Source organism: Rhamphochromis sp. 'chilingali' (genome assembly GCF_963969265.1).
Source record: "Rhamphochromis sp. 'chilingali' genome assembly, chromosome: 10".
NCBI classification, from domain to species: domain Eukaryota; kingdom Metazoa; phylum Chordata; class Actinopteri; order Cichliformes; family Cichlidae; genus Rhamphochromis; species Rhamphochromis sp. 'chilingali'.
Genome location: NC_137937.1, coordinates 4,332,157 through 4,355,103, shown reverse-complemented (window position 1 = coordinate 4,355,103; position 22,947 = coordinate 4,332,157). Strand labels below are relative to the sequence as shown.

General features: G+C 40.5%; 1 protein-coding gene and 1 long non-coding RNA gene across 2 annotated transcripts; one reads left to right on the top strand and one right to left on the bottom strand.

Moving 5' to 3' along the window:
* Positions 1-3,175: 3,175 nt before the first annotated feature.
* Positions 3,176-19,024, bottom strand: LOC308404239 (glutathione hydrolase 5 proenzyme-like). The gene is made up of 12 exons (XM_080894185.1): positions 18,262-19,024; positions 17,277-17,404; positions 17,095-17,202; positions 10,561-10,738; positions 10,318-10,472; positions 9,943-10,089; positions 9,679-9,809; positions 8,626-8,801; positions 8,368-8,459; positions 5,104-5,210; positions 4,824-4,934; positions 3,176-4,737 (listed from the first exon to the last, which is right to left on the bottom strand). The coding sequence occupies exons 2-12, from the start codon at positions 17,335-17,337 to the stop codon at positions 4,600-4,602; spliced, it is 1,404 nt and encodes a 467-aa protein (XP_080750311.1). The 5' UTR covers positions 17,338-17,404; positions 18,262-19,024; the 3' UTR covers positions 3,176-4,599.
* LOC308404244 lies at positions 5,615-14,970 on the top strand. The gene is made up of 3 exons (XR_013973085.1): positions 5,615-6,358; positions 12,887-14,873; positions 14,952-14,970. It is a non-coding gene; the product is annotated as an uncharacterized lncRNA (long non-coding RNA).
* Positions 19,025-22,947: the final 3,923 nt, after the last annotated feature.

The window sequence follows — 22,947 nt, the reverse complement described above, 5'->3', positions numbered from 1 at the left end:
CAATACAGAGGACTAACATTCAAATCCTTTGATAAGGTTCAAATCATAGACTGGGTTAAGACAAACCAACATTGCTGGTGATGTGAAAGATCACATCTAGCAGTACAGTGCAACCTGAAGAAAGTGTACACCATACATCAAGTCAAACATCTCGGGATCCTACATGAGGTCAACATCAAGAGTGTGAAGGAAGGTACTTTCCTGGTGAGCTCTGCCACCGAAGTCCTCCAACTAGACAAACCTTCAGACCTCTCCTGTGTTCTGCTTAAAGTGATCAAAGTCCTACTGAAACATGGAGACATGACACTGGACACTTATGCTGTCTTGCATGATGGCTCTGACTGCACCATGCTACGTTCATCTTCAGCTTAGCAGCTAGGATTAACAGGCACTCCTGAGGACCTTTCCATGAGAACTAGCAAATATTTCATGCCTTCACTACTTAGCGTTTTGATTTAGCTCAACATTCATATCCAGCTACTTTCCTCAAGCAATCTACAGACTTCTCGAGTATTTACGCCTACAAACCTTCAGCCAAGTTTCGCAGCTGCACCTTATAAACCCTGCAGAACCTGTGCACTTTGAATCACTAGGGGGGACAGCTGCAAGGGTTGAACACTGCAAGACACAGCAAAGACTCTTGAGTCACAGCTAGAGCTGCAACTGTGCCTCCTGCAGCCCCCTATCTGTTGAGCTTCAGAGGCGTGTTGAAAAACAGTGGCAAGTTGACATTCTACCATAAAAAAGTGAAAAGGAGGTAACAATGTCCAAGGAGGATCAGAAAGCCCTTTAGATACTGTACCGGTATGCCAAACCCTTGTTGAGGAGAAAGGATATGCCATTTTTCCAAGCAACCCAAGAGGCAATATTGCCAAACTATAAGAGTATAGAGAAACATCTAAGCAATGGGTGCTGCAAACAATGCAGAAATTGAAAAACTGGTAAGCTGTGGTGTTGTAGCCAAACTGCAACCGGATGTTACCTCCCAAGAGCAAAGAGAGATGGTAAATACTTCATCACATGGTCCAGCGCAATGGCAAAAATAGAATGGTCTTGAACTGCTCCTTTCATTACAAGGAACTTAATTTGAACAAGACTCTATTGCCTGTCTTGAGTCCTTCCCCGGTTGGAGTGCGCTTCAAGGAGCACAGCATCAGTGATGTAGGGGCATGTTTCACCAGGTGTGCCTACTCTCCAAAGACAAACAATTCTTGAGGTTTCTTTGGTGCATAAACAGAGATGAGCCCCCATCCATACATGGATAGCAGGTCCTTCCATTTGGGAGTACCTGTAGACCATGTTGTGCATCTTTTGCTTTTCAACCTGCTATCAACATGTCGTCCTACACAGCAAACCCACAGAGGATGTAAGGTTTTTAATCCATCAGACAGTGATTCTATGTAGACAATTATCTGAAAAACTGTTTCATCAGTTAAAACTGGGGTGAAGTGCACCAAAGCGTTTGATTTAGTTGTGATCATGTGACCTGTGTGTTTTGAACGGCATTCTTTTCTATAAGCTTCTGCAGCTTCATAAAGTTTCCGACTTGTGATTTCCATAAGGGAAATTTGGATGCAATCCAACAATAAAAACAAGGCAGACATTAAAAACTGAAGAAAAGAATTTATTGTACACAAAGCTGACAGTTTCAAAACAAAACATATCCAGTTTAAGTCCAGGTTATCTATTCCTATCAGTAAAACACATAAAACAACTAAAAAGTTCAAGGTCAAATTTATTTATATAGCACATTTCCATTGATTACTGTGGATATATTTCATGGAGCCTCTCGACAATGGTGAAGCCCAAACTTAAGAAGAACGACGTGAGCGATGTAGGCCTCGAAGCCTCTTCAGACTCTGGTCTGGTGCGCCCCCCCGCCTGCACTGGAAAAGGATGAATGCAAGCCGTCGAATAAAGCGCTACTAACCGCTATAACTAGCTTACGTTCAGAGATAAATTCCATCAAGTCTGAATTGTGCGCTACACTGGACACTCGCAGATTAGAGATTTCTACCACCATAAGAGGCGAGATATCATCCTTGAACCAGAGCATCCAGGCCTCAATTTCGGACATAAAAAGCGATGTGGCCAGGCATGATAACACTTTAACTGAACTGCAGGCCTGTGCCTCAAACCACTCTGACACCATTGGCACTCTCGAGGCCACTGTGGAGCGTTTGTCTACAGAGTTAAAGAAGTTAGATGAGAAATGTGAAGATCTTGAGGCACGCTCCAGGAGGAATAATGTAAGAATCGTGGGAATACCAGAGGGCACAGAGGGAGTTTGTTTCGCAACTTTTGGCAGAGGCGCTATCTCTCGAGGAGAAGCTACTTATCGATCGAGCACATAGAGTGAATCGCCAACGTCCCAAACAAAGTGATCCTCCTCGGCCCATCATCTTGAGATTGCTCTACTACAGGGGTTGGCAACCCTGGGCACACGTGCCACAGCTGGCACGCGAAGGGTTAAATAATGGCACGACCATAGCTGGACTGGCCAGCGGGCATTTATTTGCCCGGTGGGCCGATTTGATATTTAATTTTTATGGGCCGATGATTTTTTTTTTTTTTTTTTGTAACGGTATAAACAATGAAAGGTGGTGGATTGGCCAGATGCTGGTCGATGTGTAAAAATAACTCAGGATATACAGGAGGAGGAGAGACCCAAGGCGGTGAACTGAACTTCAGGTAAGAAGTTATGAACTGCAGTCTATCTGGGTCAGATATAATCCAAGTTTAGATGTTGTTTATTTTCGTTGTGCTGACTTTTTACAGTCAGTTACAATCAGTAGCGGTTTTAGATAAGGAGCGACACGGGCAGTTGCCCGGGGCGGCATCGTGGTGGGGGGCGGCATCACGGGCATCGGCAAAAAAAAATAAAAATTCTCGTACTCATGCTGCCCCGACGTCAGCCAGCGCATATTGGGAATGGTACAGGCACCGATCGGTTTTCTATCGCCCATTTGCTGGGAGTAAGGGCGCCCTTCGTTTGCGAGGTGCGCCTGCTGCTTGCGGCGCAGAGAGGAGAGGGCGGGGCGGCGGGGGATTTTCTGACCGGCTGGAGCAGCATCTAATAACCATCTCGCAAAGTAAAACAAAATAAAAACAAACCAACAAACACAAACACACCAGACATCATGATACAGATTTATAATTTGCGCCTGCTCGCTGCTGAAGTCAAAGTAAACTTTATTGTCATCTCCGCTACATACAGTCCAGTATATAGAGAGACGAGACGACAAGGCTCCAGTTACAGCAGTGCAAGTAAACAAACAATATATATAAGAAGAGTAAGAAAACAAATGTACACTTTAGGACCAGGGGTAAAGGGATCAATAACAGTTTAAAATTTATAGTTTGATGATTTAAAGTCTCACACACAAGCCGTCGAAAGGGGAGGGGGGCCGGCTGCTTCCAAATAGAGCACATTTCATTTATAATGTTGTAAATCCAAGCCCATTATGTATTCATGATTTGAATCCTGGGTTGTGTGAAATCTCAGAAATGCACCCTAGACAAAGTGAATCTGTGAACTAAGGTGTAGGTGTGTTAGATCATGTTGTGGTGATCCTTGGGTTGGGGGATGGGTGTTCATACTGGAGTGCAAAATTAAAACCAATGGAAGATGGACAAGAAAAGTTCAAAGCCATCAGGTCCTCAGTTTAGAAAAAAGAGAAAAGAAGAGGAGGAGAAACGAGCAAAAGATGCAGGTAAGCAGATGTGTCATTGAATAATGGCAGGTCATCCTGAAACAATCAGAATCAGAATACTTTATTAATCATAAACAGACAGGAGCTCAGACAGATACTGAGGTAAAAAAGAAAACCTGCCTCACAAACTGCTTGTCAGATTAACTTTTACCCTGAGCACATCAGCAGAATTACCCACACTTTATAAGAGCAAAAACATAGCAGGATTAATGAAGCTCAAAATCTTAATATGAAAACTAAATATAAAAACATAATAATAAAAAACATTGGGTGGGGGCTGGGGGGTTAAACTACAAATCAATTGATAGATAACTTAGGGCTGCCCTAAAGTGTACCCTACTTTATCTCCCTTCTGGACTATCCAGTGGGCTAAAATCTACAAAGTAAACATGAATTTGATGAGACTTGAAAATATGAATTGTTTACTATAACCAAAGATTTCTGCAGTCAGTCTCAACCTGCTGGCCTGCTTTTTAGAAAGAATGCAGGTCAAAGAAACAGGCATGGGCTTCACATTTTGACCTGAAAGCTGTTTCCTTGTTTAGTCAATTCTATATGTATCAAAACCCAAAATAAACAAATATTTAGAAGGTCATATTAATTGTAAAAAAATTGAGGCGGATATCAACAGCAATCCCTACTTTTTAAAAAAATTACATTTCTAGTTTTTACAGTGCTATCTTTGCACATTTTTGCATGAAATTTGGGATTTAACTGATCTGATCGTTGCATTATGTTTTCAATATTACAAACTTTTTATACACATGAGCAAAGCATGAATGATCTATCAGTTAACAGACGAATATAGATTTACCAATGTTGTAGCTACAGCAGTGTCCATAACCTTAAGACCATGCTGTATAACTGACATCACTGACTCTTGGTCTCAGTAACCAGCAGCTTTGCCTTTTTTCCTTTCATCAGACCATGCAGAGATACAGCTGCCCGCCTTTTCCACAGCGTTAACTGTGTTGTAGAATTTTGCTATTTTATGTCCCTTAGCTTCAAGACCATCAACTACATCCTGCAGGGCAAAGAGGAGAGAGACTCAGATGGAACAAGAGAAGTAGAACTTATTAATTTATCATTTAAATACATTGAATAAATTACCTTTTCAAGCTTGGGTTCAGGTTTTACTTCACTTTTAGAGTCTACAAGAACAACAGGCGTAATAATTGCCTCCTTAAGGCTCTTTCCAAACCAAAGGTGGTTCATGAGTGCCTTGGAGAGAAAAAAAAATGAGATGAGAAAGTGATGATTACAGGATAAATTAGGGTGAAGAATCTTGTTGCTATGATGCAAGCTTTAACAGCAAAGACCAGCATCAGTCCACATCAATTTATTTTATTTAATATGTAACGGCACCTTTGTGTGTACCATGCATACATACCGAGGCCACAGCCGGTGGAATCGTTTCAGAACCAGACCCTCCAATCACCAGCGTCTTCGACGGAGACTTCAGCACAGATGGGGCCATATTGGAGGGAGGCCGCTCCCCTGAGAAATACAACAAAGACCTTGAATGACAAAACTAGAAAACAGAAATCAGTCTGTACACACATATCTGTGCATAAATCATTTACACAAATGTTTCATACACGAATCAGTGACTGTATTTTCATGCAGTATTTTCATACCTGAATTTTTTATACTCTACAACAGGGGTGTCAAACTCCCGGCCTCGAAGGCCAGTGTCCTGCAGGTTTTAGATAAGACTCTGGGTGAACACACCTGAATCAAATGATTAGTTCATTACCAGGCTTCTGGAGAACTCCAAGACATGTTGGCTGTATCCCAATTCAGGGTCTGCAGCCTTAAAGTACGCATTTTAAGGCCGATTATGTTAAAGTGAATTGTTAAATGTTTGTCATTTTTATGCTTACCATCTCTACATTGTTTTAACTCTGTGATGAAAGAAATTATTTCTTCCCCCCTCCCCAGATTCTCGAGGTTCTGGGTGGGGGCTGTAGTGTTTTATCACAGGCACATCCTTGTGAAGGTCTGTTTGATGTTGGTAAACTTCCTCCCCTTTGTATGGCTTCACTTTGTTATCTAGGGTGAACCATGAATTGGGTGTGGGGGAGACTACCCTCTTTATGACCAAGGATGTTGCTCCTGCTTTTATGCTTTTATGACCCTTTTTGGTCAGCAGGAGAACACACACATACAGTGCCTTGTCTTTGTAACCAAGGGGGGTTATGAGGGGAGGTGTTTGTAAACTATTGTTTATTGTGTGAACGTTTTCAATAAAAGGCAGCGAGAGGAGGCCATCATCGGGGTCACTCGTAAGGAGATTCGAAGTGCGTTTCTGAGATACCGACGAGGCCTCCCTTGCAAGTAAATCGATTGATCGCTGTTGCCTTGTTTTTCTTTCACGGGAATAAGTCCTGGATACAGCAGGGTCTGAGTTTAGACCCAACAGATTACGTCACAGCGACGCGACGAAGGCTGTCCCAATTCAAAGGCTGCTCGAAATGCTGCCCTCAAATGCGTCCTTCATTTCCCTGAATTTTAAGGATGTGGCAGTGTAGACTTCGTGGCCCAACATATCCCATAATGCATAGCATGGCGGTGGGTGTCGATAATTTTGCCAAAAAAAAAAAAAAAAAACGGCGGATGAGGGGCGCCCGAAGAGTAAACTTTAAGTAAGTACTGAATATTATGTCACTTATTTATGTGCAAATGTTTAATAACGAAGAACATTAAACATTACTGTTGGCCACATGTCGGCAAAGTTATGTGACATTAGTGACGTTTGTGCTAACTTGGTTTTAAAGCCTTTACTTTAAAATATACGCCGTTCAATACCTGAGCTTAATCTTACAGAGAATGATCAAAGCTCATGTAGAAACAAACAAACAAATGAACAAAAAGGTTTCTCCTTCATTCCTGTCAAACAAAGCTGTATGAAACGTTTCCAGCTGTTAGTATCATGGTTGCTAGGCAACCTGGGCAGCGCGACGGAGGCTAGACCGTCCCATTTCACAAGCCTCGCACTTCCGGCCTCAGCGGTCTTTGATTACGCGGCCCTTGTGGACCGTTAAGGCTGCGTACTTTAAGGCTGCAGACCCTGAATTGGGATACAGCCGCTGAGGAGGTAATTTATCTGTGTTTGATCAAGGACACATGTAAAATCTGCAGGACACTGGCCCTCAAAGCCTGGAGTTCGACACCTGTGCTCTACAAACAAGTTTAGAATTGCATCCGCCCATGCTTATCAACAAATGATGAAAGTGCACACACAACAAGTGAGTTATCTCTACTGAATCTGTATCAAACTAAAGTGAAATGTCTTTCAAAGTGCAGCTATTACTGAGACTCTGTCAGTGTGTTAGATTAATGTTTGAATGATGCTATGTCCAAACTGAATTATACAGAACCTTGAACACACTTGAATCAATATTATAGATCTATATATAGATTCATCCATCGATTATCTTCAGCTTATCCTTCTCAGGGTTGCAGGGGTGGTGGAGCCAATCCTAGCTACCATAGGGCGAGAGGCAGGGTAAACCGAGGTCAGGTCGCTAGCCGGATGCAGCGCTAACACAGAGAGACACTCGCATTCACACCTATGGGCAATTTAGATTCACCAATTAGCCTAACCCTACTAACTGCATGTCTTTGGACTGTGGGAGGATGCTGCAGTACCCAGAGAGAACTCACACAAACATGGGGAGAACATGCAAGCTCCACACAAGTGGGATCAAACTCAGGGCCTTCTTGCTATAAGGCAGGGGTGTCAAACTCAAATACACAGTGGGCCAAAATTCAAAACTGGAACAAAGTCGCGGGCTAACATTAATATTTATTGAAATATATTTATTCCTCCAGATATAAGAATGAATCTTTTCTTATGGACTCAAACATGTTTTGCTGAAAAACTGAATATGGAACAAACAAAGCTTAATACTAAACAATATATCTATTAGCTGTATAATACCAGTAGGCCAGCTCTAATAGTAATTTGGTATGGCTTTGCGGGCCAAATGTAATTAGGCTCCGGGCCAAATTTGGCCCGCGGGCCAGAGTTTGACACCTATGCTATAAGGCAACACCGTGCCAGTGTGCTGTCCTCTATATAATTTTAAATGAATATAAATATCCATATACCGTCAAATCACAATGGTACATTTATATTATAAGGTTAACCCACTTCAGTAGAGAGAAACCCCCAACAATAAGAAGAGCCCCTTATGAGCAAGTACTTGGTGACAGCGTGAAGGAAAAACTTCACACAACAACACGTTGACATGGAAACAGATTTTACTACAGCAGTAGTAAAACTGTGCCTGTTCTTGAACATTCAAACATTTTAGCAGGCTATGGTATTAAACAGAAAATGCAATTTTAGTCCAAATTCACATGATGTGTTTCAGTTTGGCAAAACATCGTGGAAATGATCAACAAGTTTAGTTTTTCCATGATCAACAAAATATGATGCGTCACAATGAATTATGAAATGCCATTTTCTCCTCTCATTTCCTCAATGGCACTATTTTGCCATTATTAGAAATTACTTAAAGAAATATGTCCTGTCAGGAAAATAATTTCAGGAAAAAAATTAAACTCTTTGTGTTATTAGTTTTGAAATAATCCACCTTCCTCGTCTAATTACTTGTATTTCATAAAAAGCATCCTACTGATCTCTTACCAGGAGAGACGCTATTAGCTCTACCACAGAAGTCAGACAGCTGGTTGTTGAGAATGATTCCAGTGCTTGGAGAGAGGACCCCGGAGCCGAATCTGTAAACAAAAAAACTAAATTAACTACAAAGCCAAGACACTCTTTGTAGTATAGAAATAGTCTAAAAATAAGTTCCTCCATAATCTCTTAAATCTTCAGTTTCAAGAAAGAAAAATATCTGATAGCTGGTTTCTAGCAGTGAAACAGAATGATGCAGGTACTGACTCGTCGTTGATGCTGCTGGTGACAGACACAGCAGATCCATCTTCAGCCAGCACAGATACATGTGTGGTGCCGATGCTGTCCAGATACAAGTTGATGCCAGGATCACGAGTCTTGTCGCTGCTGATCAAGCTTCGTTTGCTGTCTGCAAAGCTATCCTGTGTCAGTTTCTTTGCCATCTGTGTGAAATACAGAGAATTAATAAAATGAATTAATAAAACTAAATAAATATGCACATTACAGAAAATACATTGCTGTCAAGAAATTTATAAAATTGGAGCCAAATGTTAACAGAATTTTGATCATTGATCCATCACTGATGTAAGATGAATGAATGAATGAATACTAGAGGTTATAATATTGGTTAGTGATCAAGCTCAACATATGACTGCCAAAGATAGAGTCTCTGAAATTCAGTCATCTGTGTGAACTACAGAGTATCTGAAAACATCACATTACACAAAATTATACTTATATTTAAATACTAAGATAATAATAACAATAATATATACATACTAAATTAAAGACAAATATTAAGCCAATTTAGGTTTATGTGCTTTTAAAACTTGTATTTATATGTATATGTTTTAAAAGCTACGTCACTGCTCAGAATGATGCTGAAATGAAAATGCTGAGACTCAAAGAAATTCTTACAGCACTCTACTGGTTCTCTTCACCCTTAGTGCTTCTATAAGAACTTTAATTGTAAGTAGCAGCCAGGTACTGATAATCAAATGCCCCTGATTGATCATTAACAAAGGTGAACACTTCTGTAAAAGCACTTTGTTAACACAAAGTCACAATCTCAACCCAACAAATTAACCTAAAGTCCAACTGTGCAAAACTCAGAGATATTACAAAAAAACCTCAACTCATTATCAGTGTGCATAAACTGACTGTGGTGGGGTGTAGTTTGTGGATGAGCTGCAGGCAAGGGGCGGTTTGTTTTGTGTTTTGTGATGTGGTATTGTTACTTTTAATTGTTTAGTCACTTAAATAGAATCATTCTTTATGCAACAAAGCAGGTGCAAATCTGTAGGATTTTGAGATACTTACTTCATCTGAGCTGAAGTTTGGATCGCTGATATTTGTCTTTAATTCATTGGCAAATTTTAAAGCTTCAATATAACGGTGATAAAACAAAATCTTTTCATCAGTCGTCTTAGGTTCTGAATTCATTTTGTATCCTAAAAATATAAAAACAAAATTATTTTTTGGATTGAAAACATCAATTCTTAGTGTATCACATTTGTAAAGATTGATAAGGATCATTTTCCTATATGAATCAAACTCTACATGCTAGAAGCAACAATCAGGAACCTTTCATGATGTTGAGGATGAGGCTGAGGATGGCTCCTCCTGCAGGGGGCGGAGGGAAGTACAGCTTATACTCTCCCAAAGAAATATTCCACGCATCAGTCACTTTAGCTTCATACAATTCCAAGTCCTCCCGTGTGAGGTTTCCTCCTGAGCAAGAACAGTGAAACAAATGATTCTGCTGAGTACAAATGAACACAATGAATTTCATAATCAAGAGTTTGAATGGATCGAGACAGATCACAGTGTAGCCTGTGAGGGATCATGTTACAGTTTTCCAAAACCAATAGATTTTTGTAATTTGTAATTAGATCATTGTGCCTGGCAGACATAGAAAACGGTCAGAAAGAGAGCAGGATGAAACCCATCTGATAATACCTTCATTCTGTATGTCACTGGTTAAATTCTTTGCTATTGTTCCGTTGTAAAACACATCTGGTCCCTCGTTTGCGATCAAAGTGTCAGCCAGTTTCTCAAATTTCACAGTATCACCGGTCTTAAGCAGGTTCCCATTTTTATCTAAATATAACTCCCTAAAAGACAAAGACAGTGAAATAAAGCTGAACCATTCATTGTTTGCTCTTTGTATTTTTGAAATCACATTGTGGGTGTTTTTCATACCGTAGTGACGTGTTACCAATGCGTGGGATGTGTTGACCTTGGTAGTAAGGAATAGGGAATCCTTCTCTGGCTAATTTGATGGTCGGCTGAAAGAGGTCGGCCCAGGGCAACTTCCCATAAAGCCGGTGTGCCGCTTCATAACCTCGAATTTCCCCAGGAACCCCAATCCATTTGCTACCTGGTTAGATAGATAATGGATAGTCAGTGCTGGAAAGTCCCACATACATTTGCTCGTGTTTTGAGTAAACTGTAAGGTCCTGACCTTTAATGATCTGAGATGATGTCTGTTATAATTTGGTGCTTTGTAAATACTCTATTCTATTCTGCTCCATTTCAGAGGGAAATGTGTGTCTGTTTGTAACTGATTATGTTAGAGATAACATTTTGCATCTTACAGTTATTTTAAGTTTATTTCACTATATTTACACTATTTCTGGCTCAAAGAAGCATTTAGCATATCTTATATTTACTTTTCTTACTGTTTATGCAGCCTGTGTGCAGGAGTGTAGCACAGAACTCTGGGCCATATAAATAAATGTTGTCTGTAGCCCCCTTTCTTTTCTTGATTCATCTTTCTCACACATATTCTAATGTCTAATTTCTTTATTTTTTAATGTCTGCCACAAGTGAACTGCTCCAACTACTCCCAGTTCTTATTGCTGTCCATCCCATACTCAAATGCTGTCAAAAGACGCTTCTTAACAGAGACTATGCTGATTCTACATATGGATCCACAGCTTCCCTTCAAAGTCAACACACTATAGACAATCAGGGAGTAATGCATGAAGGTCATTTGTACTCTGCTGACAGGAACATATGGGACAGGGACATGTGCATCCACAGCAGCCTGTGTCTCTGGCCCCACTTTAGCATCTCACAACATTTCCAGCTTCACCTCCACAGACAGATAATCTGCCAGGGAACGAGTGGAGATTAGCCAAATTAGAAACAATGACTGATAAAGATGGACTTGTGAGGAGAGTTAAGATTGGTCTTGGGGAGGAATTTACATTAATTGAAGACCAGAAAATGGGAAAGATGGGACAGCATTCTGGCAAGCTGTCTATTGTTGAACAGCCCATTCAGTAACTGATCTTGCTCTTAGAAGCTGTTTAATGCGACGATTATATCTATATCTGGCCACAACCAGGCTCTACCACAGGTCGACTGGGTCTACCTTTTTTTTCCCTGTTAGTCAGCATGTTATCCTCAGTAGCCTTTTTTCCTTTATTGATTTTATTGACAGCTTTTTGTCTACATGAGGTGCAGGAACAGTCTGCAGAACAAGGGAAATCATACTTCTTACTCCTCTCAAAGGGAACAAGGTGGGATTTTACATCTTTTAGAAGCTTCTCAAATGTGATCATCAGCAGAGATCTCATTCCATCTGATTTAACTGATTTATTTATTCCATATCACTGGTTTATTTCCCAATTCTCTCACCACCCAAAGAGATTGAGCTGTAAGAGAAATCAGTCTGTTAAACTACAAAAAAAATCTGTGAAAAGAAAATGTTTTTGTTCTTCTGCTTCTTTTATCTGGAAATACAACCTAATCCTGGTCCAGATTGCAAATGCTTGAGTACTCCTTGTGATTTTAAAGCTTGAACGGGTCTTGGTATCACTCATTTAAATGTCAGAAGTCTTCTTCCCAAACTTGATTTCATGAAAATTTGGATGAAAGAGTTATATACTGATATTCTTACATTATCAGCAAAGTGGCTTACAAAATCAGTTACTGACAAAGACATTGCAATAACGCGCTATAATCTTTTCCGTTGCGACCGCACCAGAAAGGGTGGCGGTGTTGCAATTTACGTAAAAAACAAATTCCATGTTACTGTCCAATCATCAGTATCTGTTTGTAAACAGTTTGAACTTCTTGCCCTCAAGCTCTAACTTTTGAAGGGCTATTTTATTACCATTGTGGGCTGTTATAGACCCCCCTCAGCTAGTAGTGAGGCTTTAGTTTCACTTAGTGAAAAACGATCTACTTTAGATTTTAATGAAATTGTGCTGGCTGGAGATTTCAACTGGGACTGGTTGTCTTAGGGTTAGGGTTAATTAATCTAAACTCGCTTTGTGAAACCGAAAACCCAGAGTTTTCGTTAACTCAGGGTATACTTACTCAGAGTTTGCACTAAACCGGCTTCCTGAAATAGGGCCCAGGGCTCGTCGGGGGAGCTACTTAGGAGAATGTTGGAGCTCCCACTGGCGTGGGATCATTGAGTTATCGTACCAAGTTAGTGTGTCAGTATATGTCAGTGCTGTTCGTATATACCTGCCGAGGGTTAGTGTTGACGGCTGCTTCTATGGTTTCCCTGCAGGAGGAAGAGTGGTCCAGAAAGGCAGCACGCACGGGGTGTGCGGAAACACAACAGCAGGGAGCACGAACACAGACGTCGGAGGGAAGCATGCACACGGGGTTCAAGGGAGCAACGGGGAGTTATTGTGTTTACAGCTTTTCACTGTAAATAAAGAGCACTGTTTGCATCGCAGAGTCTGCGTTTTGGGTCCTCCTTTCCCCACATCCCCACGGTCTGCCAGCCAGACCATGACATCAGCTCTCCAGTCTACTCAAAAAAAGGGATGCCAGAAAAACCAAATCTGAAGCGGACTGGCTGATTTTTAGACAGCTCAGAAACCGTTCAACTTCCTTAATTTAAAAGGCCAAATCAGAATTCTATCTTTCAAAAACTACTAAACATCTGAACGATCCTAAGAAATTCTGGAAAATAATAAAATCTTCTTATGGAGACATAACTACAAATGAGATGCCAGCCTTTGTCGTAAAAGACTCCTGCACCTTAATGGAGAAATGTGATATTCTAAACTGCTTTAATGAGCTTTTTCATTCTTCAGGATCTCTATTTGAATCTTTATATCCAGATTTAAAACAGCTTAATCAACAGGAGGCTCTCTCTGCAACCACTCAAACTGAATCTTTGGTCCAACCCTTCAGTTTTTCTCCACTAAATGTTTTTGAGGTCCACAGGGCTTTAAATCTGTTGGATCTAAATAAATCTGCAGGACCAGATCAACTTGATCCTTATTGTCTTAAGTTGGCTGCAGATTTTATAGCAGAACCACTAACTTACATTTTTAATCTTAGCCTCTCGAAAGTGAGATCCCTGTAATACAGAAATCTGCCTGTGTTCTCCCTTTGCTGAAAAGAGGTGATCCTTCAGATGTTAATAACTACAGGCCCATATCGAAATTGTGTGTTCTAGCAAAAGTTCTAGATTCAGAGTTCATTAGTGAACAACTGAAAGACTTTTTTGACAAAAATTCAGTTCTTTCCAACATCAGTCAGGATTCAGAAAACAACACAGCACACTAACTGCTGCTATTTAAGTGGTTAATGACATCATTGATTCAATGGACTGCAAACTTCCTCTTTTCTCCCAGTATCCAAGTATCCAAAGAAGTTCCACAGGGCTCCATATTAGAGCCATTGTTCTTTTCTCTTTACATAAACAACCTTTGTGATAATTTGTCAAATGCTGCATTTCATCTTTATGCAGATGATACAATTATCTATTGTTCATCTCCTTCACCAACCCTGCAATTTCTGCAGTCTGCCTTTGATGTTTTTCAGTCCCATTTAACCCAACTTAAGTTGGTGTTAAATCGATAGAAATACAAGTTCGTGTTATCCTCAAATGGCAAAGAGTTGTTAGCTACATCTCCTAAGATTACAACAATTCAAGGAACTGAAATTGAAATGGTCACATCTTACAAGTATCTAGGGATCATTATAGATCAGAATTTGTCATTTAAAACTCAAATTCAAAGGCTTGTGTCGAAGTTAAAACTAAAACTAAGTTTCTTTTTTAGAAATCAATCCTGTTTCTCCCTCCAAATGAGAAAACACTTGATTCATGCAACTTCTTTACCTTTAATGGATTTTGGTGACCTGCTTTTTATTTTTTAATGCACCTGCTCACTACCTAAAGAGGTTGGATACTGTGTACCATTGTGCTTTACTTTTTATTACTGGTTATGGAAATTGTGTACATCATTGTTCTTTGTATGCTGCTGCTAAATGTCCATCTTTCCATATTTGTAGACTCTCCCATTGGTTGATCTTTATCTATAAACCTCTCCTTGTCATGGTCTCCGTGCCTGCCCGGTCGGCCCCACAAGGCTACAATTGCTGTTGCTGTTTTCTCCCTCTCTGCCTGGGCGGAGCTCACTGTGGGCTCCCGCCCTTGGCCCACACACACACCTGACAACACTCACCCATCATCACCGGGAGCACTATTTGAGGCTGGAACACAGATCCTCTCGTCGCTGGATGATTGTACCCCTAACGTTAGTGTTCTCACAGCTCTTGTGCTTCATATCCGTGACTTGTGATTTGTTGGTGACCTGCCTTCTCGTCTGCTTCAGATCTCCCCCCCCCCCCCGGGACCTGCGACCTCCCTGCTACGGGAAAGTGTGTGAGTGTGAGCGGAGAAGACGTGAGCGAGTTACCCTGTGATTCCCCTCGGAGTTTTTGGATCCCTTCACTGTACATATATTGCACTGCACTGTAAATAAACCACACCTTGGAGATACCTTACCGCTCTGCGTTGAATCCCTGTACCAGATCGTGACACTCCTTGGGCTGGTTCCATCTTATTTATGTGTTTATATGTGTAAAAACCACAACCAATACAGCCTTCATTCGCACAATATCATACAATTGATTGGCCCAAAAATCAGAACAGAATTGGAGAAAAAGGCTTTTAATTACGCTGCCCCTGCTTCCTGGAATAATCTGCAGGAGGAACTGAAATGATCAGAATTGGTTACCTTGGGGGAGTTTAAGTCTGTCTTAAAGGAACGAGAGAATAACTCTTTTACTCAGTGTCATTGTATTTAATGTCGCTCTTAATTAGATCTGTTATTGTATATTTCTCACATGTTTGTACGGGATATTGTATTTTTTTAAATGTTATATACTTATGTGGTACGTCTATTTTGACTTTTGTTGCCATGATGCCATGGCTCTCTTGGAAATGAAATTTTTAATCTCAATGAGATTTTTTACCTGGATAAAATAAAGGACTAATACTGTATGAAGACCTTATGTGTGGACATTCTCTGCAGACTCGATTAGAGTCTATTAGAGTTGGCTGTACCACAGTCACCTTTCATTATTCTCTGGGCTGCAATTGCTTATTAATCCTTTTTTGTCTTTTAACAAATGCATTTAATAAAGGCATTTTAATATTGGAAATTCCCCTAGGTGGCGGTGTTGCATTTTAAACATAAACATGTTGAATGGGCCAAAGCTCATTCAACAAGGACTGAGGCAAAGTGGAAAACTGTTCTAATGTCAGACAAATCAAATTTTTTTTTAGAAAATGTGGATCCTGCATTCTGGGCTAAAGAGTAAAGGGCTTTAACGTTGTTAAGTGCTGCTGTTTTTGCAGCTTGTTATCAACACTCAATTCAAAACCTCTGAAGGTATGTAATTATTTTACTGCCTATAGAATTGGCTGCTTGCACATCTGGCAATGCACCAGTGCTGAAAGGTGTACACAGGCAACTTGTGCTCCCATCGAGTTGACATCTATTTCAGCAAGACCACGCTAAACCGCATGCTGCATCTATTACAATAGCATGGCTTCACAGAAGAAGTACCTGGGTGTTAAAATGGCCTGCCTGCAGTTCAAACCTTTGACCAAGAAAAAACACATCGAGTGCATCATGAAATGACATATATGACAAAAAGGACCCAGGACTGTGGAGCAGCTATCCTTTGGCAAACAAAAAATGTGGGTTTTTTGACCCAGTATTTGAATTTCTCTGGTCTTGTTATATATTTCTTTGAAGAGGTATAAGATCATTTAGGTTTTTGTTGCTGACTTTATTATTATTTTTTTTTCCAATAATTATTATTTTCAATAATTAAATAAGAATAGTTGTGCACTCTTTAGTGTATTAGAGTCTTGACTTTAATTCAGTAGATGAGGTTAGAGGTGAGGAGGAGGATGACATTTTAATAAGACACCAATCATGCTGTCTCTTTCCTCCGCTTCTTTGATGACAAGAACCCTCTCAGGTGATAAAACAAAGGTATGATCCTTCATATCTTGAGTTTGACTTGCAGATTAAGGTGCAGAATTTAAAATATATCTCTACAGATAACTGACTACACCTTTAAAACCTTTGTGTTACATCTTGTGTATCATTTGGAGAAAAACCTGACTACTTCAATCTCTCTGGTTGTTTCTGAAACTAAGGAGCATGTATTTCATGGTGTTTATGCTAGATTATTCTGATAGTGTCATATACGACACCGACTCATTGTCTTTAATATCTGCTGACAGCCAAACCCTCTGTAGTGGTTTGCTTTATCTTTTTTCTTTTCTTTTTATATTATCCCAGTTTTGCTTTTTTGAGGAAAGCTGAATGAGGAATGACTCACAGTGTGCATTAGCAGTGACCTGTACAGAATAAATTAGCTGTGTCATAAAGGTGAGTCCAAGAGCAGATTAGACTAAAACCTTATAAATATTAGCATTATGCCAGATAAACAGCCCACCGTGCGGCCACTCCACGGTCCACTCTGTGGTGTTAGGACACGACTTAAGCAGGTCAGAGGTCACGTTGCTGGGGACAGTCTCTCTGGAGGTGATGATTTTCACTTTACCTTTGAAAAGATGACATATTACTACATTAATCCACAGCAGAGCTGAGCAAAGAGTAGCGAGGGTGTCTTGTTACCGGAGCTGTCCATCACAGTGAATATGACCCCGCCTCCAATCCCCATGCACTGTGGGTTCATGATGGAGGTGCACAGCAGCGCAGCAATGGCAGCATCTACTGCAGAGCCATTTTTCCGAAGAATGTCCCTGAAAGAGTTCATCGTTATCACTTTAGTGTTATTGTTATCATGTGTGCACAATTAATTTAATTTTAATCTTCATCAAAATTGTAATGTCCCACAATTAAATTGTCATGACAGAACAAAAAGAACATGCATACTCTCTGTCATATGGACCTGCATGAATAAACTTTCTGAATCCTTTATCATCCGCAACTGAAAATAGTTGTGGATGATTACTATACCTTTCTAATCTGACGTTGTTGTCCCTGGCTCTCTTTCTCTCTCTCTCCCTCCTGCTCTGTTCCTGTGCTACTGCCAGTGTAACTACCGCCCCTCCCCCCTCATCCCAGCGCAAAGCTCAAATGCGGAATGAAGCAAAAAAAAAGTGCAAGAGGGAGAGAGGGTGAGAGAAAGAAAAAGGTGGCCATGTCATTATGTCATTAGTTTTTCTTCTTTTATACCCTTTCTTGCCAGCCACGCTGTGGAGTACTTGGACTCGTGTGATGGAGCATTGTCCTGCATGAAAATCATGTTTTTCTTGAAGGATGCAGACTTCTTCCTGTACCACTGCTTGAAGAAGGTGTCTTCCAGAAACTGGCAGTAGGACTGGGAGGCTCGCGATAAGGAGCCGGCTTGCGTCGTTCACGTCAAAGACCCGGCTCTAAGAGCCATTTCGTTCACAACTGACACATCACTAAGGCACACACAAATTCTTTTTACACATACAAATCCTGATTTACAAGTACAAAATATTTATGACCACAATTTGAGCCCATATGTTCGCAGTTCTTGGAGATTTTTTAGCGTTTGCATTTGGATCAGTGCATAATCGTATGTGTAATGTGAAAAAAAAATGTATCAGAAGTTTCAAATGTTACTCACTTTCCAATCTCCGAACAATTCTCGGAGTCTGCGGCCACTGCAGCTTTTGAGAAACGGCAATTAGGGTCCTCGTCGTCCGACGGGGCAACCTGACCTTTACTTTTACATAACCATACCCCTAACCAAATACCACCAACTATTGCACAACCAAAAAAAAAAACAAAAACAAATCCAGAAGATGGCGTGACCGTTTGGGCTGCATATTTTGGGACACCAAGAGAAGCAAGGTAGTGTCACCATAACCCCCTTGGGGCTATTAGGAGTCGTATTTGCCCCCTCAGTGTTCTTGCTGGTGCGGAAAGTACCACGCTCCTCGTCTGACTCAGACATCGCTGTTTTCTTCTCTGCGTAACCGTCAGTAGTTCACTTCCTCTGAAAGTTTACCGCTTGTTGATGATTCCCCAGACAGCACAGCTACGTGTTGCGCACATATTTCCGCTGTGTGGGCACTGATAGGCGCAGCGTGGCGCAGACGTGTTCATTGGTAAGCAGAGGTATCTGCTACGTCGTTTGACGCTGCTTCTCTCTCTCTGGCCACTCCACACAGAGAGGGGTCCGGTAGCCAGTAGCGGTTTTTGATACGGGCGACACGGGCGGTTGCCCGGGGCGGCATCACGGGCATCGGCAAAAAAAATAAAAAAAGAATGGTCGTACTCATGCTGCCCCGACATCAGCCAGCGCATATTGGGAATGGCACAGGCACCGATCGGTTTTCTATCGCCCATTTCCTGGGAATAAGGACGCCCTTCGTTTGCGAGGTGAGCCTGCTGCTTGCGGCGCAGAGAGGAGAGGGCGGGGCGGCGGGGAAGTGTCTGGCTGGCTGGAGCAGCATCTAATAACCAACCAAAATAAAACTAAATAAAAACAAACCAACAAACACGAAAACACCAAACATTATAATACAGATTTATAATTTGCATGTTTTTCCGAAATTCAGGCGCACCGAGTCAAAGTCAAAGTCAAAGCTGCTGAAGTCAAAGTAAACTTTATACCATACCAACTTTATTTCTAAAGCACTTTAACATAAAACCAGAGTTTCACAAAGTGCTGTACATGTTAATAGCATACGTAAAGAAAATTAAAATGAGATAAAATAGATACAATAAATTGAAACATGTTAAAACAAATTGAGTCAACCCCTCTAATCAATGCCAAAGGCTTCAGCGAATAAATATGTTTTAAGAAGACTTTTAAATTCAGAGAGAGAAGAGGCCTGCCTAACATGCAAGGGCAGATCATTCCACAACTTTGGAGCAGCTACAGCAAAAGCACGATCACCTTTAAATTTATACTTAGTTTTCGGTACCTTAAGGAGCTGCTGATTGGCGGACCTAAGGGAACGGGCAGGTGTATATGGTTGTAGTAGCTCCGAGAGGTAGGGGGGGGCCAGGCCATTAAGAGATTTAAAAGCAAATAAGAGAATTTTAAAAACAATCCTAAAATGTACAGGTAGCCAGTGGAGTGAAATTAAAATAGGGGTAATGTGCTCAAACTTTTTTGTTCCAGTTAAAAGACGTGCTGCAGCATTTTGCACAACCTGCAGGCGCCTAATGGTCGCATCACTAACCCCAAAATAAAGTGCGTTACAATAATCCAGCCTAGAAGTAACAAAGGCATGGATTACTGTCTGAAAATGCTGTTTCGATAAGATAGGCTTTATTTTGGCTAATTCCCTCAAATGAAAAAAGCTAGATCTTACAACAGCTCTGACCTGGCTTTCAAGTTTAAGATTTGCCTCTATTTTAACTCCCAGATTAGTGATGACTGGTTTAACATACTGTGCCAGTGAACCAAGATCTATAATAGTGGCCTCAGAAGCGCCACCAAAAACCATCACTTCTGTTTTCTGTTCATTAAAATGTAAAAAGTTCAAAGCCATCCAAGTCCTTATTTCATCAAGGCATCTGAGCAGCGGGTCTACTGAGAAGCCATTTATCTTTTTAAGTGGGAAATAAATCTGGGAGTCATCGGCGTAGCAGTGGAAAGAAATCCCATGTTTCCTGAAAATAGACCCAAGGGGTAGGAGACAGAGGCGGAGCCAGACATTTGAAACACCCGGGGCTTAGCCCAAAAGGATAGTATGCATGTGGGATTTTTTTTTCCCTTGGGGGGGGGGGGGGGGGGGGGGGTAGAAATGACTGAAAGATTAATTGGCTCTGTTTTGAGTTTTGTTCAAAAAAGAATGACTTCATATAGGGAAAAATATATATCACATGTGCAGAACACCTTAAACTAGTTTTTTAATTAAGCAGCAAGGCATAACAAAATCAGGGCTGTATCAAGACACGAGGACTAAACCCCAATTCAACCAGACCAAGAACTGATCCAGAATTAAAACAGGACTACAACAGTTCAAAATCAGGACTACTTGGGACTTAACCAAGACAGAATCAGAATCAGAACTAGATGATAGTAGCACTAAAAATCATCATAGACCTGCACTACATTTATTTTTTAATTTTACCAAAGTACAATATTTAGATTGAGAAAGGTTTATATAATTATTTAGCCTTGTTGTGCAAACAAGCCTTCATAACTTAATAAATATAGAATTTGAAAAATAACAAACCTAAAAAGAAACACTAGGTATGAGATACATGAGTACCTATGATACGGTGATACTTTTGGTAAACAACCATTTGACTAACATGTGTGTCTCACCTGCTCTTGTTCATCTCTGTTCTGTCCTCATTCTCCATCTCCCTCTCTGTTCCTCTCTCCCTCTTTGTGCTGACAATCATCAAATATACAGATATTTACAAACTCTTCAGATCAAAACAAACACTTTTTTAATTGTAACATCAAATCAGACTAAATGTTTATTTTTTTAGATTGATAAATATAAAAAACATATTTGTTAACTTTAAGAGTAAAGAGAGAAATCGTCTGTATTTCTTAATTGCAAATGGCACCAAATTGTATTCAAAATTGAGCCACACTTATGGAGCTCCACAGTTCTTTTCCTGGTGTTTTGGTTGACATCTCTTGATTTTCCCATGTCACAGAAACAGGCTCTGTGTTTTGCCTTATATGCATCCACAGCTGTGCCACCTGTTTACTCACATGGACTCTACTAACCTATCAGAAGCTTCTTCAGCTCAGAATGGAATCGTCTGGAGTTTTCTTATTAATTAACAATAAACTTAGTGTACATGTACTCCTAAATTTGATGAAAGTGATAAAAAACAGAAAGCTCTGTCTCTCTTTATTGTGACATTTAACTAATTCAAAAGATATTTCAATATTTATCTAAAACAAAAGTTTACTCTAAATTGATGTTGTGCAGTAAAAATGTTTTATGTTTTCTCCCTAAAGTGTAAATATCTGGTTACAAATGTGAATATCCTGCTGTGTACTGAAATTCCTCTTGTTTTGCATACAAATATACTGAACAACATACAAAGCATAATATATAAAATAACATTTACCTGAGTTTTTTCTTTGAAAGAAGCCTCTAATGTCCATTCTTATATTTCAGTACATAACTGAAACCGATTTAGTCGGGGAGGGTAAGAACTGAAAATATGAAATAAACACACGTAAGCTAAGACTCTAAAAAATAGCATTTGTTCGGCTTTTCATTTTGCCATTTGTTGATTCACTTGAAGAGCAAGTAACGTAATATTGGTCAAGTGATCAGTTTGATATCAATCTTTCGTGATGCACCGTCATATTTACATTATTTGTACGGTACGAATGATTTGCTTTGGTACCTGGTCAAACTTAAGCTCTCCTTAGTATGGCTGGCTCCGTCTCTCCAACAGCGCACTCACGGGCAGCAGCTCCCCCCGCCCCCTCGCTCAGTCGCTTAGTGCCTGAGCTTGGATCATACCAATATCAGGGGGGGATTCACGCACAGTCGTAAATTCCCACAGTGTGCACTATGTGCTTCGAATATTGTGTGTACTTTTTGTTTTATACAGTTGTCAGCCAGGCATCTAACTATGAAAAAATTGCACTCCAAAATACCCCGGGCTTCTGACAAAACAACCCGGGCTTAAGCCCAGTAAGCCACCCCCACGCTCCGCCCCTGGTAGGAGATATAGAGAGAAAAGTCCAGTATATAGAGAGACGAGACAACGAGGCTCCTGTTACAGCAGTGCAAGTAAACAAACAATATATATAAGAAGAGTAAGAAAATAAATATACACTTTAGGACCAGGGGTAAAGGGATCAATAACAATTTAAAATTTACAGTTTGATGATTTAAAGTCTCACACACACCCATCGAAAGGGGAGGGGGCCGGCTGCTTCCAAATAGAGCACATTTCATTCATAATGTTGTAAATCCAAGCCCATTATGTGTTCATGATTTGAATCCTGGGTTGTGTGAAATCTCAGAAATGAACCCTAGACAAAGTGAATCTGTGAACTAAGGTGTAGGTCTGTTAGGTTATGTTGTGGTGATCCTTGGGTTGGGGGATTTGTGTTCATACTGGAGTGCAAAATTAAAACCAATGGAAGATGGACAAGAAAAGTTCGGACCGATACGGTATCGGTCCAATACTGACGTAAAATACTGAATCGGATATTGGAGATGCTCACGTGATAGAGCGGCTGAGTGTATTTGTAGCCTCGCTACCAAACCAGCATTTCATCTCCAATGAAGTTATCTCAGAGAGAAGTAAAGCAAGTGTGTAAGTTCATCTCTGAATGTTTGTAAAGCATTCCCACGTTAAGCTTAAC

Excerpts from the sequence above, each read along its gene's own strand:
- LOC308404239 (XM_080894185.1), bottom strand. The coding sequence starts at position 17,337 with ATGAACCCACAGTGCATGGGGATTGGAGGCGGGGTCATATTCACTGTG. Across the intron at positions 9,810-9,942 it reads CATCCTCAACATCATGAAAG|GATACAAAATGAATTCAGAA; the intron begins GTTCCTGATTGT and ends TTATATTTTTAG. Across the intron at positions 8,460-8,625 it reads ACCAGCAGCATCAACGACGA|ATTCGGCTCCGGGGTCCTCT; the intron begins GTCAGTACCTGC and ends TTTTGTTTACAG.